At 53.0% G+C, this 21,714-nt stretch overlaps 1 protein-coding gene across 5 annotated transcripts in view; it reads right to left on the minus strand.

The window, feature by feature from the left end:
- UIMC1 (ubiquitin interaction motif containing 1) overlaps positions 1–21,714 on the minus strand; it is a 35,877-nt gene that overhangs the window by 2,127 nt on the left and 12,036 nt on the right. For 3 of the 5 annotated variants that reach the window (XM_038186568.2, XM_027468067.3, XM_038186567.2), the window contains 8 exons: positions 18,764–18,888; positions 17,279–18,430; positions 13,849–13,913; positions 11,319–11,407; positions 10,420–10,499; positions 7,185–7,353; positions 1,693–1,771; positions 105–225 (listed from right to left, as the gene is read on the minus strand). In XM_038186568.2, coding sequence (XP_038042496.2) covers positions 105–225; positions 1,693–1,771; positions 7,185–7,353; positions 10,420–10,499; positions 11,319–11,407; positions 13,849–13,913; positions 17,279–18,430; positions 18,764–18,888 — 1,880 coding nt within the window. Of the gene's footprint in view, positions 1–104; positions 226–1,684; positions 1,772–7,184; positions 7,354–10,419; positions 10,500–11,318; positions 11,408–13,848; positions 13,914–17,278; positions 18,431–18,763; positions 18,889–21,714 lie in introns of those variants that run through there. The other 2 variants (XM_038186570.2, XM_038186569.2) reach the window with 2 other exon arrangements.

A 21,714-nucleotide genomic window follows, 5' to 3' on the forward strand; every position in this document is an offset into this window, starting at 1 on the left:
CCAGGACAGCTCATCCCACGGCCCCAAGGAAAGGGCTCCTGCTGGCGACCCGGCCCCGAACCCAGCGCAAAGCAAAGGAGACGGTCTGCGGGGTCGCCCCTCACCTTGGCGCTTCGCAGCCTCCTGGTTCCCTGAGCTTGCCTAGCAGCCTGGAGGCAGCTGTCCACGTGCCTCTGATACTGCAGCAGTGGCACCAGTGACTTACAGAGGTAGCACTTCTCACACCTGCCAGGCACGAAAGGACAGAGCACCGCGTTAGGATTCGCCCTGCGCCGGGCTCCCAGCCACCGGATCGGGACCGAGCAGCGGGGTCAGGCCAGCGCCGAGCACAAAGCCTGAGCGATTATCAGTTTTCCCTGCCTGCTCCTCTGTCTCCTGCTGCTGCAGCAGCGGGACGGTAATCAAATCTGCTCATCTAACTATCTCAACCGCTGCTGATTTCTCCCCAGACATAAAGCACCCTGTCAAAATCCACAGAAATGAAGTGCGAGGGCTTTGCAAAAGGGAGTTAAATTCCGCCTGAAAAGCAAACCAAGTGTGTTAAATCAGAGAGACGTTTTACCAGGGCTGGATGAGCTTGTCTGACTAGTAAATCAAGTCTTCCTCTGCACTATCTCCATTTTACATGCCACAGCACACGCTCCTGCTGGGGGGCTGGCACAGGTGCCCTCTCCCTTGCAGCGCGCTCCTCGAACCCCCTCGTTTGTGCAGGAGATGCCCAGGCTCACCCAGGACGACTGAGTGTGGCTAGGAAGAAAATTACCCGGGGTGAAAGGAGATTGGAGGTCAGGCTTGGCTTTATACGGCTGTAATTGCTTCCACACCAGCTCTCGGCGGGGACCAGAGCATGCAGAAGAGGGCACTGGTTCTTCGGGAGAGCATCCACCCGGGGAGCTGTTCAGGAATGGACCTGCTCCAGGAAGAGACGAGCCCCCAGGGACCAGCCCCAGCAGTGTTGTGTTCAGTTTGATAAGCAGCACTCTCCTAGTAAAACTCACCCCAGGCTCTAAAACGCGTATGGAGAGCCCCCATCGAGCAAAACTCTGCAGTACTTTTCCCGTATTTTCTTTCCAGTCAGTGCTGATTACCCAGATAATGTGTCTAAACAGAAGCTGTCCTCTCTATAATTAGCCTAATTCCATTAGTGATGTTGCCATCCACTGTTTGTAACAGCAAAATTGCTTCCATAGCAGGGATTTTACTGTCAGATCCTCTCTTATGATGCTTTGTGTGGGTGGCAGGAGGAGGGGCTGCATGGGAAGAGATTAAACAAAGCCACTGCTATTCTGAAAGTCTAATTTAATTAAGAATATCACTACAGGTGCCATGTTGACAGCCTCCCCGTCCTAGCCTCTTCTTTTCCCAGGGTTACCAAGCTCAGATCTCCCAGCAGAAACTGCCTGAGTTAGCAACATTTCAGCTCCCTCCACGATGGCCGGAGACCACGCATCCCTGACCCACCATGGGTTTGGCTGAAAGGAATTAGTGCAAAAAATAAGCAAGCAGAGAGCAGCAAATTCCTCTTGTTTCGGTGTAAACATACCCAGCACTGCAACGAGGCGCTAAGCGAAGGCAATTTCTCAGGGAAATGATGCTGTAAGGCCAACAGCCAGCATTTATACAGGGATTAAGACATCCAGGGACGAGCTGGAGCAGAGAGACAGTGTTGGAGGAGCAAGCATACCTACTTACTTGTCAGTGTCTGAGGCTGCCGGACCGCTGTCCCCACCGGCAGCTTTACTCCTGGCCTCTCTCTGACGCCGGGTGAGCACTGGAGGCAAAACAGACAAGGTTACCTGCCAGCCACCCCCACATCACCCCTGCATGATGCCCACACCCTTCATTCTTTCGCTAAAGGTTGCAGCAGGAGGGATGCAAAGTGAGGCGAAGGAACACGGGACTGGGGTGGCCAGGACCTCAATTCCTGCCAACGTGGGGGCTGGCCAAGCCTCCTTTTTTCGCGGAGGGCTCTGGAAGAAGTTGCCTTCCCCAGCCTGAGAAGCCAGCTAAGCCGTTTCACACCAGCACTTGCCTTCCAGCAGAAACAGCTGGACCAACAGGATGCAGTTTACAGTAATTTTAAAGCTGACGCACGGCAGCGCAGCAGCCCGGGAGTGGAGCTGCACAGCTGCTCCAGCACCGCCACGCTGCTCGCTGCCAAACTAAACACCCGTGTCTGCTGCCGGGCAGGGAGCGTGGGAGCGGAGAGACTGAGGACGAAGGAGGGCTGAGGCTGTGCAGGGCCACCAGCCCTTCTGGGACGTGGAAGGAAGAGGCAGCCTTGCTGGGGAGGCGCACAGCTCGTGCCGGGGTGGGAAGGTTACAACAGCTGGCCTCGCAGCCGCTGCGTTGCCCCCACCTTGGTCTGCGCAGCTCCGTGAGGTCTCTGGGTGAAGAGCTCTGCTCTCCGGTGGCAGCAGGGAAGGTGCTGCTCGGACACACGGAGGCAGCCAGCGAGGTGCTGGCCTGAGCAGCACGCAGGAGGTGGTCCAACAGTTCCTCCAGCACGCCCAAGCAGCCTCTCCAAAGCTGCTCCCCAGGCACCCGCGGGGAGCACGGCGGAGAATTGCCTCTTTCAGCTGAATTCCTCAGCATATTCCTGCTGACATGCCACCAGCAAAGACCCTCGGGGAACACATCGGATATCTTAGCTCGCTCCACCAGGGACATCCAAGATTCCAGCCCGAAGCAGATGTCACAGTAAGCACTCTCAGGCAATCTGGCTATGGGGGGGCAATGCACGGAGCTGTTTTGCAGCCCAGAAGCACTGCTTGCCACACTCCACGCTCTCATTAGGAGAAGGGCCTGGATCCAAGCTACGGGCATGACAAAGCTGTTATTGCTGGCTCATCAGCTGTGCCAAAGGCAGGGATGCACAGAATTTTGTGCGGGACAAAGGGAATCCTCCAGAATTTTTTGCAAAACCCCATTTCCAGATCACCAGGCGACCCCCGTGTCTACCCACGGTGCTGACACAGCGAGGCCCTTCCCCTCCTGGCAGTCGCTGCTCAGCCACAACCACCAGATGTGCCACGAGGTCCTCGGGAGCTGCTGGGGCTGGAGGGAGGCATCCACGCTGAAGACACGAGCTCGAGCCTTTCCTAGACGTGGACGCTGCCTCGTGGGCGATGACGGATCGCAGCAGCCTGCTTCTCACAGGCGCCAAGGCAGGCGTCTCTCTTTAGCTCAGCCTGGCCCAGATTTGAGGTGGCAGCGTGCTCGGGAGGAGAGCTGAGCACGGCCACCTCCCGGCCCCCCAGCCTGCCCCCTGTGCGTTTGGCAGCGCGGTGAAAGCCGCTCCCCGGCTCGGCGCGCACTTGTTAATATTCCTTTAACACCGTCTCAGGAGCCTCGTGCACCAGCTCAGGTGTTAATCAGTTCTATTTTCTTCCCAAAGCAGTGAACACATCTGGCATAATGGGCCCATTAGAGATCTCCGGGACCAGCTCTGCGGGTGCCCAGGGGAAGACCCCCAGCTGTGCTGCTGACAGCAGAGGCGCGGGGGAGAGAACAGGGCCGGCGGTGCCAGCGGAGGCGCAGCAGCCAGCCCTCCCCACTCACATCCCCACAAATGCTGGCGAGGCACGACCCTGCCCCAACACACCAGCAGCCCACGGGACTGGGGGGGTCAGGAGCTTGGGAAAATACTTGCTGGGGGGCAAACTCCCAGCCCGCAGAGCAGTCCTGAGCCACCGTGCGATGGGAACCCTGCAACGCCGCCTGGTGCATGGTGCCGTGCTGGGCCAGAGGCATTCTGCAGCCTGCGGACGGCCTGTTCACTCCTTCAGCATTTCTCCTGGCTGGCAAATCATCCTCAGCACCTCCCGGGGCCGCCAGGTGAGCTCAGCCAGATGCCAGCACGCAGAGGGGCAAGGCCACATGTTTCCAAGCTCCTCGCCTTGCTGCACGAGTCGTCTGCTCCTCTCTGCACCTGCTTCCCCCACCCTCGCCACCAGCCACTCTGCTTTGGGCAGGGAATCTTCTCCCTGCACTTATTCTGTTCCTCTTTCCACTGTATCGGTGCCACCTCTGTCGATGCCAGGAGGTTTTTAACAGCACCGGCACTGCTGCTGCGCTGAAGATTGACAGCTGCATTAGGCTGCATTCGGGGCTCTGGGAGGAAGGGATGTGCAAATCCTCATTTTCCCAGGCTCACCTGGGAACTGAGAAGATGGGAGCACGTAGATGGAGGACGATAGGAATTGAGTACGTCCCAAAGCTCAAGGCGATTCGATGCGCTCAGTAACAGCCAAGACTCACTTCCAGACAGAGAGCAGCAGATCTGTGCATGGGCAGGGGCAGCAGCAGGAGGCAATGAAGCCGGTGGCTCCGTGAAGAGCCCCTCGCACAAGTCAGCCCTTCAGCTGGAGGCATAAAGGAAGAGGGAGCTGGCACTGCACTTCCACGACTCTGCTCATTCACCTGGAATTAACACCAGCCACTGAGCTGGAAACCTGGGACCTGAACCTCCCCCCAACCTGGTACGGAAGCTAAAGCAACAGCAGGCTCTTCCTTTTTATTTACTCAGACCACAGGAAAATGGAAATTCATGATCAGATTTTCATCCTGTCCAGGTATGTGGCTGTCTGGGCATCCAGCCAGGGCGGCCATGTATATACGTAAGGGAAGCAACTGCAGCTCGTCTTGCCCAGCTGCCTAATTTGAAAACCTGTCCTTAAACATCAGCCAGCCTGAGCTGCCCTCCTTGTACAACCCCCTGGAAGGCTTTGGTGCATGATTAGAAGAGGGCAGAAGAGAAACAAAACCACCAAGGATCCATCCCTTTGTAATTTTAAAACTGCAAACGCTGCCAGCTACAGCAAGCAGAGGTAGCGAAGCCATCAGGAGTAAATCCAATTAATAAGTCTGAAGACAGATCAGGAACCCCTGACCCGGTGCAGCGAAGGAAAAGCGAAGCTGTCTTTCCTAACCAGATCAGGACATGGCTCAGAGGGCAGCACTCGATTGCCTTTCACACAGGATTGCTGCTCTGCTCCTGAGGCAGCCAGCGCCCAGCCTGGACGTGGTGCTGCAGTGCCAGGGGACAGGCTCTGCACCGACACCCGAGTTGGCATTTGCTTCAGAAAACAATTCTCCCACCTCGTTTATTCCCCTTGCATTACTTTACCTGCAGGTTTTATGCTAGGAAAAGGTGCCAAGATAGCAGCCCTGGAAGCAGAGCCCTTTTGTACCTGCATGGATGTTCCAAGCTGCTGCCTGACCTCTGCTGGGCTCAACATCTCCCCCGCCTGCTCATCCCAAATCTCCCCAAGCAGCCCAGCAGCCGGGGTCTTTTAGGGTGATGTTTGTGTCGGTACGCTCGCTGGGAGCTGGAGGGAGGTGCCCTGCAAAGCCCAGCAGGCATCGGGACTCTCCCCCACGTTGTTTTCCTCCAAGCTCAAGTGCACAGCTCGGAGCACGGGGAGCCCGCAGCTCCGTGAAGAGCCCTGGCCCAAACAACACAGGCGTCGGAGAGTGTTATGGCTAATAAAGCCTGGTCTCTACAGGGAAAATACCAGAATAACTGGCAATCGAAAACCCAAATTACTGTGATTTTGTCCCAGAACCATTGCTCTGCTTAGAGCCATTACTGCAGAGCAAGATCCCTTTTATTCCAGGCTAGTTTTCTTTTTGGGGGGGATTGTTCTGAACACGGCAGAATAGCAGCGTAGCAATTCCAAAATAACTACCCTGACAAACATCCCCGAGGAGACCAGTCTGGAAGCAGAGTGGAGAGGCCAGCCTTGAACTCTGTCCTGCTGAAAGCCAACACCAAAGGAGAGAATAAATTCCCTTGCACTGCCAAAAATTTCAAAGCCTTCTCCTGATCACAGCCAGGATTCCCCAGGATCAATGGATATACCCACAATCCAGGCACACGGGGGACCCGATTACCGCCGGGCCAAAGCCAGTCCTGCTAAAAGGCATACTAAAAATTCTGCTCTGTTTTGTAGTGGAGATAAGACCTTTATCAGGATGGGAGAGGAGCTGTGATGCTGCATGATCCACACGAGCCGTTCCCCCTTTGCACTGGTAGCCGCTTTGTGCCTGCAGAGAGAACTCCCCACCAAAACCCAGCACCGAGCAGTAACAGCTGCTACTCTGCCTCGTGTCGTCTTGACAGGCCCCATGTCACATCCTCAAAGATTCAGCGTAACAAGGACCTTGTATTTTAAAGCTACATCAACTCTGCATTAAGATTACATGGAGAAACTTCTTCCTGCTGGAGGAGTGCAGAAGCTACAGCTCTTGCACTTGCTCTGATTTGCTCAAATTGCTTAAACATTACAGATTTAGATCGCATTTAATAACCCAGTATGCAACTAAAAATTATATATTCACAACCTGAAAAGTTAATCTCATTACAAGCCACTACTTTGATATTACCTGACATTGTGCTAACAGATTTTACATTTCAAGCAGCAGCTAAAGCATAACTTATTGAATACGCTGATAGCCAACTGGTGTATTTGTTCACTTAAGCTCTACAAAGGTTGGCTACAGAAAACTGACACAGAAGAGTGCAAAGAGGATTTAATACGGGCATTCTGATTGCACTTCTATGCCTCACTCTTCACATGAAGGAGAAAAATCTGAGCTCCCAGATCAATAGCTATCATTTTGCAATTTTGGAGGAGCAAGCGGGAAACTTTTTTTGCAATCCCTTCCTGCTGAACAAGCCATTTTTGCACATACAAATGTCAGGCTCATTGCACAGTGCAGGCTGTACTCGGAGCGGTACAGAACATTCTCATTTCTTAAGAGGCCTGAAGGATGCTCACCCGCATGGCTCTGGAGCCTGCCATTTTCTATCTGTGGCAAATCCTCTGCAGGTCCTCACTAAACTCAAAATAGATGTGCCTTGCAAACACCGTGTGAAACAGCCGGGTCTCGATCCTTGGGTAATGCTCAGCTTATAGACCTTCCCTGGGACCAATACTGTGGTTGGTTATGAAGCCGATCAGAGTGAAGAGCTCTGTGCAGGAGGTGCTGGAAATTATTAGAGTCTCCAGCTACACTCTCCTGGCCAGCTCTGAGATGGACCCAGGCAGAGAGGACAAACCTCCCGACCTGCCACGCCACACACCAAATATCCCGGGAGGAAAAGGATTCCAGCACCCAGCTGCAAGTGCCAGGAGAGGGAGGCCAGCACAAAAAGCAAATATACAGCGTGTTTGGCAGACCTGGGCTGTCCTCAGCAGGCTCCTCTCCCACGACGCCGTTGCAGTACATAGCGTGCAGCTCAATCTCTGCAGCTGGAAAGCCTTTGTCGCACAGCGGGCACGACACGCGGTCAGCAGCTGTGGGACTGCCCTCAGCCAGAGCCCTGCCAGCATTTTCGTCTTCACTGGCCTAAGGAAGGAGAGGAAAAGCAGACAGTTAGTTGTGTTGGTTCTTTTTTTGGTAGCTGCAGTGCTCTGTGCTGTCTGGTAGCTGCTCACCCTCCTAGAGACTTGCTTTCTCTTGGTAAGTTTTATTCTCCATCACACACAGGTCAGAAATAACACCACTGCCTGAGTAAACTGTGCAGCACTAATGTCTAATTCTTCTTCCAAAGGCAACATGTCCTGCTGAATCATGGTGAAGCCTCCCCACACAGCCGTGCACACCATTTAAGGCAAACACCACCTATCCTAACAGAAAAACGGCAAAGCTTCCATTAATCAGGAAAGCTCAGAAGCGAAACTGATGGGAAATTCATGGGGCAAAGCGAGAGTTCAACACCTGACTTGTGCTCATCACTTTCTGGACACGATCCACACTACAGAGGCTGCGCTGCCTGGGAACACAGCTTTCCCCAGGACGAAGGGAGGCTGCGGCACGGCAAAATCAACAGGGAACGTGGCTGGAGCAGCATCAGAGGTGACACAGACCCACGAGAGGCAGCGCAGTCAAAAACCCCGTGCCACACAGCATTACTAACAGGGGCTCGTTGCCAGGGCAAAATGTCACAGCCCGTGTTTGTTCATTAACACTTCCCCATGCTCTCTCTGTGCGTTGGTTGCCCAGCTGCAGAGGTGCCCCACTACAAAGCCCAGCGCCACAGGCTGCTCCCTGCGCTGCTCCTGATCCCTGGATGCACCAGGCTGCCCCCATCTCACTCACAGCTCGGGCTCTGCCAAGTCAGGCTTGCTACAAAATCTCTCCATATTTCAAAAAGAAATGTTTTTCCCCCTCTCCATTAAAAATGATTTAAATATTAACCACGTAGAAGAAACCTAGAGGGAAATAGCATAGGAGGGCTTTCTGTTCTTAGGGCTAAGCAGTGCCATGTGCAGTAACACTGCTGTCTGCATCCCTCCAACGGTGCAATTTCAGGGAAGCAGTAACCGGGGCCAGCCACGATGCTCGGTGCTGCTGGAGCACGTTGTCATATTTCTTGGTTTAACACTTGCTTTGCCAAAAGAGGGCCCGATGCTGAGCATCCGTCCTCATTTTTATGTTCCAAAGGGAGGGAGAGCGCTTGGTTGACTCAGAGAGGCTCTGCAAGAAATTGCACGACTGCGTCTTAAACTTGAGAATCCAAGTCAGAAAATTCATCTTTCCCAGACACCGCCTGACAGGCGATGGTACCGACCCCCAAAAACACTGCACTGATTTCCAGGGAGACTCTGCACTAGATTTCTACGGAGGAGTTGCCACAAGAGTTCCTCCAGCCAAACGCAAGCTGTTGGAGCACATCGCTTGCAGCATTAGCACTCATCCCCTGCTCTCACTTCTCAGTGTCACTACATCCTGCGAAGTCCTCACCGTGGGGCGTTACAAAGAGGAGTCATAAAAAACAAGATGTGTCAAATATGAATGATCGGATCAAACCCGCATTATCCTAGTCAGACAACACAGCAAAAAAAAAAATGATGGGAAAAGCAGCAGGCACCGTGCCTTCGAGCTGCCATTTTTAAATCAGTCTTAGGAGATCACCGGTTCCACACGCCCTGCCCGCCTACATTCAGTGGTAAATTACTAATTTTAAATGGAAATGCAACATGCTGTAACAAAAGATACCGCAGCCCTGAAACGGCGTGCACAAAACCTTGCAGTAGCAGTCCGGAAAACCTCGACTGCGGAGCCAGTCACCCCCAGCAGAGGCAGGGACCGGCGCCTCCCCTCTCTAGCAGGGAAAATTGCCTACGAGAGGCAGCAGTCGCAGCCAGCAAGCAGCCAAGAGCGATGCTAGAGGCTGAGCTCAAGAACAAGACTCCCGTGTCCTGGCTCAGCATCTGCGAGGAAGGAGTCGGTCCCAGCGGTCCCTGCCTGCTTCGTGCTAACTGCTGATCCGCGGGCAGCTGCTGCTGCCTCCTGCCTGCGAGGCTGCGGGCTGGGGCTGGTGCCTGCTGCCGAGGATAAGGCTGTGGGACAGCCCCTAGGAAGCCCCAGCACCTTGTCCTGCCAAACGGGCCATCAGCGTGCCTGCAGGGCTGAGGCACAGCTCTGCACAGGACCGCAGCCGCTGCCCACCGCAGTCTCGGATCGACTGAGCAGTGCTGCGAGGGACCTGCGGAAGGGAAGGAGCACGGGAGCAGAACTGGGTTTATTAAGAGGCCCGTGACAACGAGGCTTCGGAGCTGCAGACGCGCCGTACGAGCTGCAGGCTGCCCGAGTGAGCTTCCCACAAATGAATCCTCTTGTCGAGTGCCGCGCGGCTCTGTATTCATGTACCCTGCCAGAGGAGCACTTGGCAACCCCTTTGATATCGCTCTCTAAATTAATAGACAAAGGGAGTTTTATCAGAAGCAGGAACTGAAGTCAGATGTCGCTACAGTGACAGCTGCGAGGCAATTGCTGCACAGGTGTGACAACACAGGGAGAGCAGCCACACTGCAGCGCACATCTGTATCGGGAGCCGAGAGGACGGCCCCGCCACCGGCTCACTGCTGCTGCTAACCATTACTGCATACAAATCGAGGTTCCTGGGCCCAGCTCCCTCTCCTTGGGCTGCAAGCCACCAGCAGCCCTCAACACCTCGTTGCTATCTTTATCCTAACCCAGCCCCCTTGGGTGAATCTTTGCTCAGCCTCTTGGAGACGGTCTGTGGCCAACAACCGCCGGTGTTCAGAGGGCTGTAACAGGTAAAATTGTGTCCGAACACGAGTAACTGAGCTCCCTCTGCACCACTGAGCCCTGCACTTCTGACCCTGGGCAAACACCAGGCTGCTGTCCCCACTGAGGACGTCCTCCAGAACAGCAATGCAGGGGATACAGAAGAACGAGCTGCAGCTGGTAACAAATCTCCAGCTACAGGACTGAGAGGCTCCAGATGCAGCTGGCCAAAAGGGATTGGAACTACAGAGCAGCAGAGAAAAGTGAACGGAGAAGTGTTCCCGAGGATCAGGGAAATGCTAGCACAGCCCAGCTGAACTGATGATCTAGCGAGCAGCACTGGAAACACGATAGATCCTCAGCTTCAGGCTCTTTTACCTGCATAGGCGAGTCCTTGCTGGACGAGCAGAGCTCTTCTCTCTCTGGCTCAGCAGCTTCCAGTGGACTTGGCTGGGTCTCTGCAAAAAAAACAGCTCCATGTCAGCACAGCTTCGTGGCCCCCAAACTTTCTCCTCGCTTGATGTAACTTAACCCGTTTCATAACAGCGTTTTCACAGTTTTAAAACATTTTTTTAGACTTGTCACAAATGTTATCAGACAACGTGCAACAACACAGCTGGATGAGGGGCTGGGAGTCACAGCACAATGGTGTGAGGACAGAGCCACTGCAGCTTTGCAGCTTCATGGGGAGTGAGACTAGACTCAGGGAAAGCGTGTGGGACACTGCTGGGATAGAGGCAATAACAAAACGTGCCTCCAAGCACTGCCATGGCCTCTCCCTACAGCTGCTCATCACCAGGAGCGGGCTCGTCATCACTTCCCTCACTTAAAACCCTGAACTGGAACATCTCAAATGTGGTAGGAGAGACCAAGGAAGAAAAACTTGTTGGTCCCAAACAGTCTTAATTAATGCAAGACCAAAAAAAATTACTTCAGCTCTCATGCTTTACCTATCTTGACAGTGAAAAATGTGAACATTTCCTGATAGCCTTGCAGAGACCACACCTGGCACTGCGTTTGGAACGACCCCTCTGGTCTCACCGGCAGCAAGCACCCAGCTATTTCTGGCCACAGAGCTGCAACATTGTCTTAGAGGGAATGGGTCCAAAACCAGGGAACGAAAACAAAATTATTCGGATAATTTCAGCCCTGATAAACACAGCTGGGAAGGAAAACTTGTTTTGTTCAAATGCCTTGCAAATTCTTTTCTTTTCTCTGTATTTTATAAGTGTGTATCATTCATTTCATAGCTCGGAACATTCCCAGGTGCCTCTTACCTGGGCAAACGGAGATCTCTTCTTCAGCAGAGTTTTCTGTGGCAATATCTGGGCTCCTTCTGCTGCCAAGTGGGGTCAACACGGAAATGCTGTTCAAAACATACATATAAAACACAAATCCAGCAGGTGTGACAACACGCTCCTGCAGGTCCTGCACAGTTCAGAAGAGCAGAGCACTCTGCCATTGCCAGGTGGTCATTATTTGATAGCCAGAAACGATCAGGATAACAGAGAAACGCATTGCTACAAAATGCTGTCCTAAGCAGAAACTCCCCAAAGAACTAATTTTCATATAGTGACCCTTTGTGTCTTTATGGAGGGCTTCTATCTCATGTGAGGGGAGCAAAAATACCCGCAGGGCTCTCCTGCTTCTTTCTGCTCTTCGATCTGGGAGCTGTGCAGGTGCCATCTTCCATCTGGGGAACAAAACCCTCGGAGAGGAAAGACACAGACTTGCTCCATCCTGCATTACTCCCTCCTTCTTTGCACTAATTTCCTTTCTCATCGCTGCACATGGCAGGCAGGAGCAGCAAGGCTGCAGCACGATGCCAGGCCTCCCTGCAAGTCCTAGCGGCAGCGGCGTGGCCACTCCTCGGCACAGCCCCGCACGCAGCCCCACTCCTTTTAACCTTCGTGTTCCTCTGTTTTTTTCCACCAAGCACAGTGTCTCTCCGAAACAGGCAGGCTTTGCTGAGTAAGTCTGGCACCCATGCTGACACTCTCCGCGCTTTGCATGGCTTCCTGATTAGTCTGATCAAGTATGCAAGAACACACTTAAAAAACATGAATCCCCACACTGACAAATAGAAGATTTATTAGGCTCAACCACAGGCCTCAGAGAGGAGAGAACAGGCGCTGCTGATTTATGATAAATAACAAAATTCTGATAGGAAATCACAAGTGGCTTTTCTCTCTAAATAAAGCATCTCAAAGCATTTGTTATGAATCCAGGCTGAGCATGTTTTACTCTGTGTCTAACATCAGGGCTCACTTCAAAAGAACTCACACAAAACAACTTGCTATGACATTTATAAAATGGGCTAATCAATTTGAAGTCAAACCACATTTCTTGCTACACCAACTATCTTCTGGTAACAAAGCCTATAATCATTTATTAAAACCCCAATCTCCCATGCTCTGCACACAGCATAAAACAATCAAGCAGAGTGGCCTGCAGAAAGCAAAGAAGCCACTCTGCCGCTTCCACGACTGCTCCAACACCTCCCGACAGCTCGGAGAGGCGTTTTCCTATTAAGCATCGCCGAGGCCAGCAGCTCGGGGTGCCTGAGCCTCCCCAGGGGGAGGACTGCTGTGGCAAATTACCAGGAGCCAGATGGCAAACCTTAACGTGCACCGAACTGCAAAGACTGCAGCCTTTTGATTCTGTCGTGCTGCAGATGTGCCAGCTGCCAGCGAGGGGCTGCAGCAGGCAGGTGAGTCCCGGCCTCGGGGGGAGCATCCCCAGCCAGCCCCAGCAGGAGGAGATCTCCCTCTCAGCACATTCAGCCCCGGCCTCTCCTGCCTGGAGCAGGAGGGAGGCAGATCTCCAGAGCGTACACCTCGGTGCCTTTTGCTCTGACACAGCAGCAAAAGCTCATCTGTCACAGGCACATCAGCTCCTGCAGGTTCCTTTTGCTCCCCAAGGCGAGCTTTAAGCTTGTTAGAAAGGTGCAAGCAGCAGCAGGTTGTTATTAGCCACGCGGGCCAATCCTGTTAGACCTAAGAAAAGTTGGCAGTTTTGTTTCAAAACAGGTTTAAATTTTAAAAACCCAGTCAATAAAAATAAATAAAAAAAAAATCTGCCCTCTCTTGCAATTTGCTCCTTGAATCCTCTCCCTTTTGACCTTCTCACAGCCTTCATTGCAGAACTGCATCCCCCAGGAAGTAAAGACAAAAGGGGGGGAAAAAAAAGACAAGGCTTAAATCTGAGGAAAATCATGTTGACTTGTCCCACACCTGTCATCTGCTGAAGTGGCTTTTCTGGAGCACTGCACTCTATCTTTGGCTGATAGGCAGTGCCGTCTGGCTTCCTCCTCCCTTCTTTCCTCTTCAGCAGCAAGGCAAGAATATAAAAATACACACAGAAATTCTGTAAACCATTCACCATGCTGCATATGTGCCTTCAAAGGCAGAGCATGTGATCACGCTGCTGTAACTCACCTTTAGCTCACCTACCCATCTCCACAGCTTTACCGTACCGTGTCAAATTAGCTTCAGAGGGTAAGGATCAAGTCCTCTTACTTGTACAAGGATGTACGCGCACGTTTTAGAGAGCAAGAACAATAACTGATCCCTTCTCCCTAGTTGTGCCTCTCAGAGAGGCTGCTCCCGAGCCGTGTGTTTCCAGGGACAGGTCTGAGCAGCAGCTGCACGCCCCCTTCCAGCAGGACCTGCTGCTGGAGCCTCCACAGCTCCCAGGGCTTCAGCAAGCCCCACACAGACCGTGCCCCAAACTGCTCCTGGTGGGAGGATGAGTCCACGTCCCCAGGGCGAGCCCACGGACCCAGGTCACTGAATTCCCCCTCCTCACCTCTGTGCAGCCCGCATGGGTTCCCCGTCTCCGCGTGCATCCTCTGCAGACAGCACCTGGGAGGCCTGGAAAAGAAAAAAAAATTCGGATATTGTATAAAACACCACACAGCTAAGCAGGCCAGACAGGCTCTGCTGGGTCATCAGGTTCTGTGTGCAGCATGGCTTTTCTTCTTCCTTTTCTTCCAGAAACAGCTAAGTATCTCTCCTGAACTTGTCAGCTTTTGGCCTCCGCTGCTCCTTTCGGTAAGGAGCTCAGCAGTGCCTGGCAGTACTTCTGGCTGCCCAGCCGTATTCCTGGGCAGCCCACATCCATCCCTTCTCATGCCAACCTTGTCCTTCACACCCCCAGTCCCTGCCTGCTCCCAGCACCCATCCCAATCCTGGCAGCGATCACAGCCCTTGCCCAGCTCCATTTGTGCTGAGCCGAACCACCCAGGGCTCTGGGTGTCCTCAAGCACTCCAGCAGCCCTCACCCACCCCGCTTTAAGATCCATTTTTCTGAGTCTGGATGACCTGATCAACTGGTACAGCTGCCGGCTGACCACGAGCAGCGCTTTTCTGAGATTCCCACAGATAAAATCTGTTGCATTTTTCTCGGCGGGGTAATCAGCTGTCCTATCAAAGAGCGGGGACAGATTAACCTGCACAATCTGCAGCGGGTAAATCCATGTGCATTTTATCCCATTTTTCATTTACCTCGCCGACTCCCACTTCTTCTCTCCTTTAAAATTTGTTCAAAAGCCTTGTGCGTTGCCAAGGTCAGGCTAACATGTCAGTCATTACCCGGCTCCCTTTCTTCTCCCTCCGTGTACACGTCACGCTTGCCATTCTCTAATCAGATGGAATTACAATGGTTTATTAGCAGTCCTCGCTGGCAGGCCTGCGATTTCTCATGCCGTTTCTCCAAGAAATCCAAGGGGTTTTTCCTCCCTCCTCCTCTCAGGGTTTGATTTCCACCAGAGGTTTCAGCTTCCATCAGCCCCGGTACGAGATGGCTGCGCCTCCCCAGCAAGCCCCAACACAAAGCCTCGTGCCACATTTCCCTAAAGTGACTCCAGCCCCAAAATATTCTGTTTCATCTACACCGTTCTTTATTTCTTTGCAGCCTAACACATCATTAACATAAAATACCACACCTCCTCCTCTACTTTTTGTTGTTGTTGTTGAGCTGCACATATCTGCGGAGTCACAAACCTCTCCCAAACACTGCCACAATTTCATTTTCCTGGTGTATACGTTTTAAGGTATGGCGCTAATTCAGGTCACCAGATTCCAATCCTCCAGAATTGGGTCGTTTTCCTCTGAATCTTTTAAGAGGCCACGAGTCCCCCGACCTTGTTTGAAAGGCTACGAAGGAATTTATGCCATTAGCACTGGGGTTTGTCGGGGCAGGTTCAGGGGCTAGGAGACGTCTCCACCACGATGACCGCTCGGGTTGCCCATTGCCGCGGTGGAAGGTCGCTGCCCACTGCAGGCGAGGGGTTTCAGAGCATCACGAGGCTTTTTCAAGGGCAGCTGTGAGCCTGCAGGGACGGTTTCTGGCCTCAGCACAGCCCCAAAATCTCCCACTGTGCCCCCCTGGCAAAGCAGGCCCCGGCAGCACCGGGACTGAGGCACGCAGCACATCGGGGACAGCGCTGCCCTGTGCCTGTCCTTTGTCACCGCCGCTGGAATTGTATTTGATAGAGGAGAAAAAATGGAGGCGAGGCACAAGCAAACATCAAACAGATCGATCCTGCAAGTAAATCACCTGCGCTGGCCTCAGCGTGCGACTGCGCAGAGAGGCGAAAGGAGAAGGGAGCAACATCTCGAGCCAGGAGCCAGGAGGCAGATGGAAGGTATTGAGACATCCTTCTCTCTCCAGTAAACAGAAAACTGGCAAATTTTTGCCCGGGGTTGAAATTTTCAAGCTTGCTCCTCCCCTTGGTTTTTCACCTTAAAAATATCAGGCAGACGAAATCTCCACACACTCACAGCTCCTTAGGAGAGCTCTTGTGGTCAGGATGAGTACATTACAAGTTCCCACTCAGCACCACTAAAACCACTTTCTCCCCAAGAATTAATTAAGCATTAGCATTACACGGATAATAAGAGGAAAAAAACACCCATATTTTTCAATACTAATTAAAAGTTCATGCCCCTCCCAGCTGCTGTAGCTTCCCGAGGGGTTTAGCGCGCACAGCCGCAGATCTGCAGCCACCCCAATCTTCCGGAGTACCACGACTTCAATTTCCAAAGAAAAAGACAGGGAGGGGAAAAAAAATAAAAACAGTTTGCCTTAAGAACCCTTCAGATCGTTTGTAACCATCCAAAAGAAATGAAAAAGGCGCAAGTCTGCTTCTTTCCTCTGCAGGTCACCTCTAAGGCTTGTTTAAATCTGTATCCGCTGCACCCAGCCAAAGCACTGTCACGAAAAGTCACTTTTCAGCACAGGCTGCTCTGCACTTTTTCTGCAAGCAGAAAATGCAGACATGACGTTTTTCTTAAGTGTTCAATATTACAAGACAGAATATAAATATCACAAAACAAGTTAAGTATCTTTCTAACACCAGGGTAAATGATCAAATACACTCGAAAACAGGAACAACAGAGCCGAGGCTTCAGTCATAGAGAAGATAAAGTTATACAATGATCCGGGAGTGAAGTCATTATGAAAAATGAGGGTTGGAAAAGGCTGACACAAACCTAAAATACAGCAGTAATAAATACTTCATCTGACTAGCAATCTGTTTAAACTTAGCAGTGACAGAAAGCTGCCTTCCGCTCCAGCGAGAGAGCCCTGACAGAGACAGAGGCTGACACCTAGCGTCTACCAGCCCCAACAAGCAGGCGCGGACAGAAGGTGCCCAGGCACGGGAGCGAGGACAGCGAGCGCTGCTGTCGTGACAGATCTCGTGACAGATCACCCCAGGCAGGCAGAACGCACCTGCAAGCACGCCCAGCCCGTCAGAGCTGCAAGCAGAGCACCACGAGGGAGCAGAGCACCCGCAGGAGCGCAGCACTCAGCCAGGGAGGCGAAAAGGAGAGGCTGCAGTGCGAGAACAGCCACGTTTCTGTCTGCGGAGGGAAACACAGAGCTCCTCACGCGGCCACAGGTTTCTAAGCTGGTTTGCCAGAGCGTTGTCTTGGTGCCCTGACGCCCTGCCAGGCTACACCCCTCCGAGAAGGAAGTGTCAGCTGGAAGTCTTTATCTCGGTGGTGCAGTGATGGACAGCTGCCAGGCTGCACGATGCCCCCACCACTTCTGAGCCGGGAAATCAGCCTGCAGGCTTTTCCTCTCCCTTGCACAGCACGCTGGGTGGCTGGGGGAGGCAGCCCCTAAATTTAAGAGGAGCGCTTATCAGCGGCGCCTGCTTTGCAGGAGGGGCTGAATCCTAAAATGGAGGGAAGAGCATGACTGCCGAACTGCTGCTCGTCACAGCTCTTACCTGGCAGTAGCTCGTGGTCGGCTCGTCATCAGAAGTGGAGTTCTTCTCCTCTTCCATGTTGTGCCCTGGGCTCTCTGCCTCCCTCCTCTTCGAAGGGAGGAGCCAGGTGATGCTCTCGCACTCCTTCTGCATGTCTGGGTCTCCATCTTCAGCATCATCGGCGACCCCATTCTCTCTACTGATCTGCTCCCCCTTCCCAAGCTCATTTCGGCTCGAGGAAGAAGAGCTGGGCACGACTGGGTTTCCAAACTCCTTCTTATGCAACAGCTGCCTCTGAGCCTGCTTCAGGCTCTTCTGGTACACCTCCAGCTGACACAAGATGACTTTGGTGTACTGGTTGGGGTCCACCCCTTTGGGGCAGAAGGGGATGCCCCAGTAATAGTGTACTGTGTCTCTCGCCTCCTCCTGCTTGTGCTTCTCCTCGGCCACATTTGGCACGCAGACCTCAGGGGAACTGTCAGGCACCTCCTCCTGCTCTGTGGAAGCACAGGCTCTGGCAGCGTGCTTGGGCTTTGAGGTGTGTTTGGGACCTGTCCCTCCACCGCTCCTCCTGGGGCTGCCACCCTCCTCCACGGCCCAGCTCTTCCAGAGGCTGCCCGAGCTCCCAGCACTGGCCTCTCCCATGGAATGGCCAGTGCAGGGCAGGGGCTGCTCTTTTGGCTCGTGGCCTGCTGCTTTGGAAGAGCTGGAGGGGCTCGCGAACAGTCTCCGAGGTGTGAGTTGCCAGGAGCCCGAAGACACCCTTCCAAAGGTAGGACTCAGAGACATGAGGTCCTCTCCCAGGGTGCTGGGCAAGACGTTACTGGAATCACTTTTAGGCGGCGAGGAAGGCTTCTCACTTGACCTTGTCAGAGGCTGGCTCTTCCCCGGAGACACGATTATGCTGGATACTAGTGAGCTTTCAACGATTTCCTGGCTTAACCTCCTCAACACTACGAGGGGGCTCCGGGCGACATCCATCTGTCCGTTCCCATCAGCTCTGGTGCTCTGCGAGTGGGAGCTGCCCTCGGAGCGAGGGGTGTCGGGGCGAAGTGCCAGGCCTCCCAGGAGCTCACAGCCTTCTTGCTCAGCGGGGCGGCTTTGGCCTGGTGTGCCCAGCGCATCTTCAGACAGCTGTGGGGTTGCATCAGAGGACTCCGAGGGCTGACAGCTCTGAAAGACAAGAGGTTGATTCTCCCAGAGGTGCGTTCCCACCAGCAGGGAAGAGCAAGGATGCTCCCACCACACGGGCTGCAGAAACCCGGACACTGCCCCCCACAGTACAACCCCACGCCCCAAAACGGGGGACAGATGAGGTTGGACTTCATGTGCCGCTCACTAGGACTGGTACAAAACAACCACCCCGTGGCTGCTCTGCTTCCAGCTCACGCTGGAGCACCTGGAGCTCCAGGAAAGCCTCCTTTTGTGCAGCATGGCAAAGCAAGCGCCGAAAGCGACGCTGCTGAAGAACCCTAGTAATAAGCCTCTTCACAGAAGCACACTTACAGTTAGGCTCTCGGCAATGGCCTTCCTCAAGAGTTCCTCCTCTTCCTCTTCTTGACAGTTCACTTGTCTGGCTTCTTGCTCACTCATTTTCAGGGCCAGCGCAAACTGTTCCTCTTCAGTCATCTCTACAGCAGGAGAAAAGGGGAACGTCAAGTCAGAGCTGCACCCTACATTTACCCAGCATCGTGGCAGAGGTGCCCAAGGAGTCCCACCTCCCCGGGAACAATGCCGAGCATCCACACCTCAGCCTTCCTGAAGAGGCATCAGTGACACCAGAGCAAGCAACACTAAATGAAAGGAGTAACCCCGGTCAGGAACATCAGTCAGGGTTTCTACAGCAGTATAAACTCTGACTCCTCGGGTTCATTAACCGGACATCTTACTGCCACTCTACAGCTACAGAATTAATGCTCAAGGACAGGGGAAGAAAATTTCCAAGCCATGCCCATGTTCTATAGGACAGACTCGGGAGCAAGGCAGGACAGGGAGCAGATCAGCCCTAACGCACTGGTTTCGAGCCAAGCAGCACGTCTCACTGCCTTCTGACACCAAGCTACCTGCAGTGCCACAGGAGACCTAACCAGGAACAGCAGAGCCACACGTTGCTCACCCCGAGCTGCAGGTGGAAAGCTCCACGGAGGGCAGCGTTACGGGCTCGGCAGCATTATGAAGGATCTTTCGCATGCATTCATCCCCCTTCTGCTCACATCACTGTGCCACTGCATCACTAAGGCAGTCATGCATGGGGAACAGGTTTCCTACACTTGTAACTGTTATTCCAGCAAAATATTCTCCCTGAAATATTCCTCCTTCAGAGCTAGCTAGAACCCGAAACCGGCTCTTCAAAAGCCGAGCAGTTACTGGGGAAAACATGTATTTACTTCGCTTCAACCCGACGCTGCCATTACGCTTAAAACACACAATGCCTGCAGAACAGAGCGCAGCTTGCACAACAACTCAACAGCACTCTCAGGAGCTGAAAAATACATCTTCACGCTGGCAACAAACTGACAGATTTCCTTCAAAGCCCGTCTCCCCCCTTCAGGCAGAATCCTGCCCGCGCCATCTCATGCGTGAGCCGAACGGCGCCGCTCTCCGACAGCCCGGGAGAGCTCCACGGACAAGGGAGTGGAGCAGGAGGGCCACCCAGGCACTAAACATGCCCCTGCAGCCGCTTTCAGGCCAGAGGTTTCCCTGGATGAAGACGCATTCAGGAGTTACGGGCTCCCATTTTCCGAGCCGTCCTCTCCCCACCAGCTGCCACCGAACCGCGGCAGCGCAGCCTCCCTCCCTCGCAGGAGCTGGCGTGGTGCTGGCCGTGGCACGGCTCCTCTCTGCCTTTCCCCCAGCTCCCTGCTCGTGTCAGGCTGTTTTTTTTTTCCCCCCACCCAAGCAGGATTTGAAGCGTTTTTTGGCTGCTCTGATTACCAGCCATCAGATTCCCTTCCGTGTCCTAGTAAATCAGCGCTTGGGTTTAGAGAGGCTCTCTTTTAAAAATAATTTCCTTTAAAAATTAAGAGAGGAGTTGAAGCGAAGGCTGACTACAGCGCACGCAGGGCTCGTGGGGATCTTTTGTCCTTGGACAAAGTCACTCTATAACGTTCCAGCCAGCAGGGACCAGGGAAAAAAAAACGCAGCCTTTAATGGCAAGCACACCGCAGCCCGGGGGCTGAAGAAGGCTCCGTCCCCAGAGCAGCATCTCCCAAAAACCTCCCCAGCACCCAGCACGTGTCTCATTTGCTTCCCTGCCCGAACCACCACGGCAATCGGGCCAGATCCTGCAAATTTGGACATGTGTAAGAAAAGCAGTGCACGTGACCAGTCACCCCATCACAAGCCTTCCCACGTGCCGAAATTAAACGGGGGCCTGAGCGCTCACCAGTTCGGGCTATCAACATCCATGAAGCTTAGTATAAAGAAACATTTTTTGGCGAGTTACTACCGTACATTTTGTTTTCCTCTCCCTCCCTGGCACAGCAATTTCCCCTCTGGGGACAGGGAATGTGCCAGACAAATGCTGCCTCTGGCAAAGAAACCAGCGACAAACAAAATGCACTTGATTCACGTTCCAGTTGAGTAGGTGCTCCGGAGACGGGGACATCTCGCCTTCAATTCCACCTGGCCGTGCGAGCCGGCCCGGAGAGCTGACCTGCTCCTGGTTGAGGGGCTGGAGACGACTCCACACACCACATCCCATCTTGCCTTGGCAGAGTCACGTTTTAGCGGAGCTGCTGTGGATTACAGAGGTCATAATCCACGGCGAGCAGAAATGGGGAGCGCTGGGGCCAGCGGCGCTGCGGGGGCGCGCTGCGGGAGGAGGCGTCGGGAGCCCCGCTCCCAGGAGGGAGGGAGGGTCGGGGGGAGCTGTTTTTAAGACACTGCAGCCCTAAACAAATTAAACCATTTCAGAGCCTTTTTAAATGCTAATACGGCAATTTGCTAAGCGATTTATGTTCCATTTTGACATTTGCAAAGTGAATTAGATGCAAAACCCCACTAGTTGTAGTTCTAACACTTACTAATAAGAGATTTACTCAAAAATAATGGAAATGCAGGATCTCGGTATTTCCACATACCCAAAGTGCAATTACAGTAAAAACATTCAAATGCGCTTTAGAGCACTGACTACATCCGGAGAAAGAGAGGGAGACTTCTCGGGCTTTTTGTATTCCCATTTATCCTGTCAGGATGAAACGTCACAGACACATTTAGTTATGGCTTTAGGATAAAATGAATAAAACCACAACAAAGCAAAAAAAAATGGGAGGAGATGCTTTACAGCCAGAGCCTGCAAATATCTGAAATTTTCCAGTTTCGAGGAGGAAGATTTTGCTCTCCCCAGCAGCGCCGCGTCGTTACAAAAGAGCAATTTGCCTCGCCATTCGAAGAATTTATTTAAAGACACCGAGAAAAAAAAATAATTACTATTTCAAATCTTAATTTGCCTAAAA

Source organism: Anas platyrhynchos, chromosome 14 (genome assembly GCF_047663525.1).
Source record: "Anas platyrhynchos isolate ZD024472 breed Pekin duck chromosome 14, IASCAAS_PekinDuck_T2T, whole genome shotgun sequence".
Classification (NCBI taxonomy): domain Eukaryota; kingdom Metazoa; phylum Chordata; class Aves; order Anseriformes; family Anatidae; genus Anas; species Anas platyrhynchos.